The 8,979-nt window shown below is 33.5% G+C and overlaps 1 protein-coding gene across 3 annotated transcripts in view; it reads left to right on the top strand.

The window, feature by feature from the left end:
• Positions 1-7,660, top strand: part of TBC1D8B (TBC1 domain family member 8B) — an 81,022-nt gene extending 73,362 nt beyond the window's left edge. For 2 of the 3 annotated variants that reach the window (XM_036991435.2, XM_073227342.1), the window contains exons 18-21: positions 518-601; positions 1,791-1,847; positions 3,222-3,319; positions 4,765-7,660. In XM_036991435.2, coding sequence (XP_036847330.1) covers positions 518-601; positions 1,791-1,847; positions 3,222-3,319; positions 4,765-5,142 — 617 coding nt within the window. In that variant the 3' untranslated portion in view covers positions 5,143-7,660. Of the gene's footprint in view, positions 1-517; positions 602-1,790; positions 1,848-3,221; positions 3,320-4,764 lie in introns of those variants that run through there. The other variant, XR_005053905.2, reaches the window with a different exon arrangement.
• Positions 7,661-8,979: the final 1,319 nt, after the last annotated feature.

The following is an 8,979-nucleotide window of genomic DNA, read 5'->3' on the forward strand; positions in this document are numbered from 1 at the left end:
TAACCCCTCACACACTAAAATCACAAACACAGCATTAAAAACAGAAGACAAACCACCTAATATTTTAGATATGAGAGAACTTACATTGTTAAGTCAAATTGCCAAAAGAATGTCTAAGATTGCCATGGAATGAATACACTTTCAGTAGAAGGATCACAAATAGAAAAAGCTCTATCTGCTAGAGCACTCAATTTCATGTTTTCCTTGTTATTGAAGATGTTTGTAAATGACTGAGGTCACATTTTCAGAGATTTCCAAATGCCATATTTTCTTATTTTAACTTATAATGGCTCTCAGAAAACTAAAAAAAGCAAGTAGGAGAAATAAGAAAACTCAAAGTGATCAAGTACTTCTTACGTGCTAGGCAGTAGAGCCGTATCACTTCCACATTTCTTCACATACGTCTTTCTTATACAGAGACCCTTTAACTCTCTTCTTCCAGATTTTCTTGTCCCATTATAGGACCCATATCTGTTCTTCATTGTTAGTAAATATGATTTGGGTTATCTGTTTTCAGCTTATACTGAAGTGAAATCTAAGGACGCTTCAAAAGGAGATGAACTTTCCAGGGAAGAATTACTTCATTTTAGTCAGCTCCATGGTAAATACTGTTGAAAATGTATGTTTTGATTCTTCACTCATAGAGATCTCCTGGCTTAAATATTCTTTACCCAGCTACCATTAGTACAACTGAGTTAATTATACCAGATACTTCTTTTGTACTACCATAGCACTTAGCACAGTGTTAAATGCATGGTAGGTATCCCATAAATATTTAACTAACTAAGCTGTATTTTAGGTTTTGATTTATGGAAATTTTTATTGGAAAATTAGAAAGAAAATGCGTTTTGTTCCTACTTGTGTTGCAGAAATTTCTAAAATGTATCAGACCATTTTCATGCCTTGTTAAAATACAGTGAAGACAATAGAATCTTTGATGATTGAAGGTCATAGCTATTATTCAAACACTGAATACTTTTTATAAATCACTGTAGGTGTAGGAGACAGGGGTGAGTTTGTTTTCAAGACATAATTTGGAAGTGTTATGAGCTTAGTTTTGTGCCCTTTGCTTCTTTTGCATAAATATGAATGTTTTGTAGAGGGGTAAATCCTTATTAATGTATGTTTATGGTTACTATATGTTAAGTTTTTGAGCATTAAGTTTGAAGAGACCTTATAAATCATCTAGTCAAGACCTCTAATTATATAAATAAGGGCACTGAGATCCAGAAAGGAGAAGTGATTTGTTCAAGATTTCACAATGATGTTTATGTATGTTTATGGTTACTATATGTTAAGTTTTTGAACATTAAGTTTGAAGAGACCTTATAAATCATCTAGTCAAGACCTCTAATTATATAAATAAGGGTACTGAGACCCAGAAAGGAGAAGTGATTTGTTCAAGATTTCACAAAGAGTTATTGCCACAAACAGGATCAGCTTCTCAGTCTTCTGACTTCCAGTGTTTTTTTTCCTAATAATTAAAGTAATACAATTTAGTCTGAGGAAAGCCTCAAAGAAGAAAATACCACTCAGAAATAAATGCTTAATATTTGGTATACTTCCCTCTAGGATTTTTTTCATGTGGATTGTTCATCAGTGTTCTTTTTACAATAAAAGTTCTTGAATACTTTGTCTTCTAATGATAGGAGGTCAGGTCAGCTAAAATTGATTTGCTGAATTGAAGAAAATCATACGTGCTTATAAGTCTTTATATGAAATATTATACTTCCAAAAGGTATTTATTTTTAAAATATTTTTTGAAATTAAATTGTCCTCTTTTCCTCTAGTTTCCAAGCCTACAGATGAGAAAGAAGGAGAATCAGTAAAAAATGGTCCTGAGAAAGGTACTATGATCTGGGACTATCATTTATTTTAAGTTATGATTTTTATAAATAGGGTTAACTATGCAAAGGGAAAAGGTGGATTTCCTTTAAAGGCTATTGATTTGTCCTGAGAGCTTTTTCAGTTCCTTTGTGTTACTTTAACAATTTATTCTTTTGTCTCTTGATTTTTAAGTCTCAGAAGTTATAAAAAATATAACAGTAAATGACCCATATTTATTCAATTTCATTATTTTGAAAGTATTTGTTTTTAATTACAAGAATATTAGATAATACTTGTAAAGAAAATTTAAAAAGTATGGAAGTCCTCATATCCCCACACAACCCCAACCCTGAAGTAAATGTGAAAAAACTTTGATCTATATTCTTTCCAGACCTGTTTATATGTAAACAGAGACATATATAGCCATCTCTCTTTTTTGAAAAAGAAATAGTCCATAAATACTGATCTACAATTTGCTGTTTTGATTTATCATGGACATCTTTTCATGTCAGTACATTTGAATCTATCTTATTCTTTTTAATGAGTATGGAATATTCCATTGCTTAGTTATACCATAATTTATTTCAATAGACCAATATTGATGGACATTTAGGTTATCCAGTTATTTATACTGCAAACTGTTCTGCAACAGACATTTTGATATATACATTTTGGGAGACTTTTACACATATATCTTTAGGATAGGAGAAATTCATAGAGGTATGAGAATGCTGGATTACAAAGAATATGCACATTTAATATTTTGATAGAGGCTGTCAGATTGCTCTCCAAAAGTTCATAATTTTTTTATGTTTTCATTATTATTTAGTTAACAAATATTGAATTGCTGAAGATCTGTTTAAGCATGAAAACTTCCCCAGGTTGTTCAATATCTCAACCCAGTTTTCCAAGGGACCTTAAATAATTATTAATAAAGTCACATTGATACCATCTTGATTAAACTCTTCAGAAGAATGAAAGAATAAGTACAGTTTTGAAATTTTGAAAAAGAACCACCATAGACCACTTTAGTATCTGCATATTAAAAACATCATATAGAAGCTATTTTAAATTTACTCTTATGATGAGAACATCTACATGAAGTGTACATCATCAAGTTTAGGTGTACTGTTTAATCTAAAATGCATTCTTCTTCTCTCCCTCTATCTTCCCTAGTCTCCAACTATCCCAAAGTGAAAGTTTTAGTTTAATGGAAATAGGCAATGTATTCTGAGAATGGGTGGTAAAATAAAAGGTAAATTCAAATCATTTCTTGGATTATAAAAGGTGGAATCTTATATCTTGTGAAATTATTTTCAATCATAATTTTTTTTGAGGCTTGAGAAAATATAGTGGGCTGTTCATTATGAAATGGTTTCATTCCTCTCATTCAGGCAAAGGAAAAGTTGATATTCAAGCATATCTAAGTCAATGGCAAGATGAGCTTTTCAAAAAAGAGGAAAATATTAAAGATTTACCAAGAATGAATCAGGTATAGTATTCTCAAAGAAAAAATTCTAGGTTCTTGGGGTTTTTTTTTTATGACTGTGGGTGTATCCAACTCCAAAATAGCCAACATATTATTACAAAAATAGTTAAAAGTCTATATATCATCTTTGTAAGTTTCCAATGAGCACATAAGAATGAGAGCAGATTTTTAAATGATTTTCTACTTTAAACACTTAAATGTATCTAGGATTTCACTGTAGCTCCTCTGCTGTGACAATATTTCTTTCCATAGAAAATATGTATAATAACATATATTTCAGTGTTCTCTATTTGCAGCTTTATTGGAAATGTTCACTTATTCAGTACACATGTTTTTAGTGCCTACTAGATGACATGCCCAATGCTGGGTACTAGGAATAAGAAATCACTAAAATAGGTCACACCCTGGTTCTTAATCATCTTGTATTTGAACCTGCTCAAATAATACTAATGGCTGTTGTTGATGCAATTCTAAATCCATCTTTTCCTTACACAATATTCAGTCTGTATATGTTCTTATATATATATATTTTTTTAATCTGTTTATATAGATACTGAGGATTCCCAGAACTGTACCAACATTAGAACTATCAAATCACTCAATATTTCTCAGTGGGCTAGGTAATTTGATCATTGAATACATACTTTTTAGAATGAATCAGTAAAGTATTTTTATTCTTAAATTTTTATGAACAGTACAACAGACTAAGGAAGAAAGAGAAAACTGAAAAGTTTAATACAATATATTTTTATAAAGTATATCCTTTTGTATTTGCTTTTTATATACAGATAAACTTTTCTGGTATGGTTGACTTACAAAACTCTTATGTTGGAATCTTTTTTTAATTGATAAATATCTTCTAGGAATGTCTAGGACTATCTAGGGACAGTTTGCAAATAAATCAGTTTATTTCTCCACTTGGGCACCCCTCAGCCTTTAAAGAGACACATGTCCAAATGGGCTCCTTAGAACTACCTTGTGCTACCAGATAGGTCCCCAAACATTCTTCCCTAAATTTAAGCCTTCCTAGTTGAGCTGCCTACTGTAATTCTTTGGGGAGACCAAAGGGAACTCATTCTTAATCTTTTCAGTAAAGTTGATTAATAAATAGATGATTTACCTGTAGAGACATATGGGACTTTGCCTAATTAAAAGTACCACCTAACTTTGAAGGAATGCTGACAGGTAAATTGTCCTGGAATTATTGTATGTATAATGTACTGCTATTAGGCAACAAATAAGAAATCTTAAATAGAACTTCCATGGTTCATACCCATCTTCCTAGAACCAAGATTTATTTGGGGATTGGATTAATCATCAGTTCTTATAACTTCGATGGTGAAGGTTATATGGTACAAATTCTAAATAGGTAACTGTTCACTTCTGAGTTCTCTTTATATTTGCGAAGTCTAATATCATATGTGTTATTTCTAACTTGTGTCTTCTAGTCACAATTTATTCAGCTTTCAAAGACCCTATATAACTTATTTCATGGGGACCCTGAAGAAGAATCATTATATCAAGCCATTGCTACTGTAACCAGCCTTTTGCTCAGGATGGAAGAAGTTGGAAGGAAACTACATAGCCCTACATCATCAGCCAAAGGATTCTCTGGTACAGTCTGTAAAGGGAATACAGAGAGCCACTTGGAGAAAGATCTCTCCTCTCTCAGGGAAGAACCTCAGTGGTCATTTTCATTTGAACAGATTCTTGCATCTTTGTTGAATGAACCAGCATTGGTGAGGTTTTTTGAGAAACCCATAGATGTAAAAGCTAAACTAGAAAATGCAAAAACCTCTCAGTTAAGTTCTAGAACCAAGATGTAAATCTCTTAACAGGAATTGCCTATCATAGGCAAGTTTAGCAAGATTCCTGGAGCTATCAACTTGATTCCTAGGAGTTGGGATCAGGGATTCATCTTGTTGCCAATGTGTTTGAAGGTTAAGAAAAACGATTTTTGGAAGCACAGTTGTTTATTTCTTTGTGGTAATCTCTAGTTTTGATATTCTCCAATACAAATGTACTTTTTATATTTCACAAGATAATGCAATATCAGGGGTATATTCTTAATCTGAACCACCAGGGGGCACTACTGTATCACTTTTAGTAAGGAAATTACCAGTTTGTGCTGCTATTTACATATGAATTACTGGTGATTTTGAAAATGTGTTATGTTTGAGTATTAGTAATGCTGACATGTCATATCGATAAACACTGTTTTCCAAACTGCCTCGGTCCTGTTAGAATACTTTAGAAACCAGGCTCTTAGATATATAGCCTTAATTATCTAGAAGATTACCGTAAGGGGGCCTCATTTTTCAAGTCATCTAACTGAAATAATCTTTTTAAAGTTAATTTCATTTAGTCTTCTAATAACAAAGGGTTTTTTAGTAATTTATGCAATTCTTCCTACCAGAGCAGTTCAGAAGCTGCTGACTCACTTTTTTTTTTTTTTTTTTTACTTTACAACTTCATTTTAATTGTCTCATGGTAATCCATTAGGTAGATAGCATAGTTTATAAAACCAATTGCTCATTATTGGACTTCCACATTACATTCACTTATTTGATGCTACAAAGAATGCTGCGGTACATCCTCTTATTGCTCCGTCTCTGCCATTAGATTGCATCCATTATTCTTTTGTTGGGATAAGCCCCAAAAAGTGAGACTGCTGGGTCAAAGATGTGACCAGGCCAATCGCCTTCCAAGAAAGTCACATTAATGTACAATCTTTTTATTTATATGTACCTGCAGTGCAGAAAAGTACTGTTTTCCCACATTCTCCCCAGCACTGGGCTCCAGCTTTTAAGAAAACCTCTGTGCTGACTCACTTTTAACTCTGTTACTGATAAAAACAAATCAAGAACTCAAAACCCTGGGCTGATATAAGGAACTACAATATTGGATTTGGATTTAAGCTGGATAAAGCCAACCTCTTCAGAGGGGTTAAGAAACAGTTCAGTTAAATATATAGGTCTCTCATTAGTCTGAGAAATTACTTAAAATTCTCCTAAGCCTTGCTTTTTGTGGCATTTGTCTCAGAGTAGCTTGTGACTGCTTAGGTTCTAACTTAAGATTTTGGATTTTCACCAGTCACATTTAAGTTACATTAGATAGACTAAGTTATTGTATTAGTCTGGCAAGTTCATAAAGTATACTTGTGTGTAATGATTGTTAAGGTAATGTATAGAAAGAATTGCTGACATCTATCTGACTTAGATTTGTAATTTCTATATACTTTATGCTGCTTATATTTCAGACATTACAATGAGAGTCCATTTGGAGATAATTGGCGCTTTTTTTAGCACTTTAAAGAAACAACAAACGACACTTGTCCAATCTTCAGTGCTATTTTTGACAAAAGCAACTTAATAATCAATTGACTTAGAAAATTTTAGAGAGAACTCATCCATTGGGGATTCTTACTTTCACAAGACTTTGGTTGTAACCCTTTTGACTTTTCAGATATGAAACAATGAAAGGGCAGACATCCTTTAGAGTGACTCAAGAAGTCTCCCTTTCTAGAAAGGAATTGGTATAGTCAGCTTTTGACAAGAATCCACTGTGAACAATGCCTAACACAGAGGACTTCATCACCAAATAGAATATGGTATTTTCAGAGAGATTCAAGTATTTTCAAGTTCACCCTTTGAAATTTTCATAAATTGTGCTTGGCCGAACACTTAACTAGTAGTGTCTTTAAAATAATTTGGTCGACCTTGTCTTTAAAAGGGAATTACCAGTTAAAGGAGATAAAGGAGATAGTTGGTAAATAAGCACCTATGCCTTTTCTCAGAAACGATTTACTGAAACATGTCCAAATTTTAAAGTTTAGTTAACAGTTTATTTATAAGCTATCACACATCTGCTATTAGCAATGATTGTTAAATTATACTAAACTAGCTCTAGAAAGACACAGATTCTATGCTTATATACAAAGGCACTATTGCACATAATTTATTGAATATTTTGTCAATTGTATTAACAAATAAGATGTTTTCTGAAGAGCAAATGTTATTAATATTTGATAGGATTTTTAAATCAGGATATTGGAGATTACTTAGTATTATATTTTGGCTTAGGTTAATTAAAATTGAATATTTAGATTTTTGAGTTGCAAAAAGATTATAAATGCAAGTTAAAAAGACATTTATTTTCTCAGTCTTTAGGAGAAATACGCTAACCACATAATTTTATAGTTACTACTTGTTAAGCAATGGGTTCTTCTTAATATGTAATTGTGTCAAACTGAACCAATGCATTACACCTTATACATGAAATTATGTTGTAAGAGGGCTTTACTTGTCTTTATAAAAATAAATATTATAAGTCTATTATAGTAAACATGAAGAATGGTTTACTTAAGGATATTACTGTTATTTATCACAATGAGGTTTTATTTACACTTAACTAAGTTATCACTTGAGGGCTTCCCTCCAATTTTAATTGTTTCATTTGCAGAGAACAGAATTCATTAAGTTTAGGCAGGGAAAAGATTTATTACCAGACATTAAATGGCTTACAGAATTATCAGTAGGACAGACTCTTAAGTTGAACTTTCAAGAACTTCCAAAGGTATACCATAGAACCAGGCCACCAAGGGAGTTGCTAAATCTCTATGATTAGGAAACTTCCCCCGCCATGATGAAAACCCAGCAGTGCAGCTGCTACTTCCAGAACCGCTTCACCTGTTGATTTATACCAGCCAAATAGATGCCAAGTATTCTGCATCTCACCACCCACAGGTTAGTGACTAAATTGCAGAGCAATCAAACATCTTTACAACCATGTGTGCCAGCAGAAATGGCAGAAGCATAGCCTCTACTTTCCTTCTGACATTTCCCTTCTCCCTCATTTAAATTGTTTTAAATGAGGCATCTGATTGGCCTATGATATATCCAGAATCCTAGTTGCAAGGTGATTTAGGAAATGTTCTTTCAACTTTTTAACCTTTTCAGTATAGGAAGGCACACTAAGAGGCTGGAATGAACATTGAGCACTGTATTTTTTTCCTATTCCTGTGTAGCAAATTATAACACACATTTATTATCTTACCATTTCAGTGGGTCAGGACCTTGGCCTCAGCTTAGCCAGGTCCTCTGCTTAGGATCTCAGAAGGCTGTGACCAAGGGACCAAGGTGTCAGCCAACCTGGTTTTCAGGTAGAGGCTCAACTGGGGACGAATCCATTTCCATACTCAGTCAAGCTGTTGGCAGAATTAATTTCCTTATAGTTACAAGTCTGGAGGCCCCAGCTTCTTGCTGGTAGTTGGCTGGAGGCCACCTTCAGCTACTAGAGGCTTCACTCAGTTCCCAGTGGTTGCCCTCAACTTCTTCAGGCTATGCATGGTTCCTTACCAAGTGGACTTCCCCAAAGTCGCTACTTAATCAATCCAGCAAGGAGAGTCTCCAGAGCAAGTCTGCTAGCAAGAGAGTGTCTTATATAATGTAACAGGATCTCACAGTGGTGAGATCTCATCCTCTTTCTGCCATATTCTATTGGTTAAGGGCAAGTCACAGGTCGTGCCCAGTCTCAGGGGAGAGAATTACACAAAGACATGAACATCAAAAGACAGGGATCATAGTGGGTGCACCATAGAGTATGTCCACCACAAGTACCTAGCCATGTTGTTCACCCCTTTTACCATGCAACACATCCTTCTT

The sequence above is a fragment of the Manis javanica genome, chromosome X (assembly GCF_040802235.1).
Source record: "Manis javanica isolate MJ-LG chromosome X, MJ_LKY, whole genome shotgun sequence".
Lineage (NCBI taxonomy): Eukaryota > Metazoa > Chordata > Mammalia > Pholidota > Manidae > Manis > Manis javanica.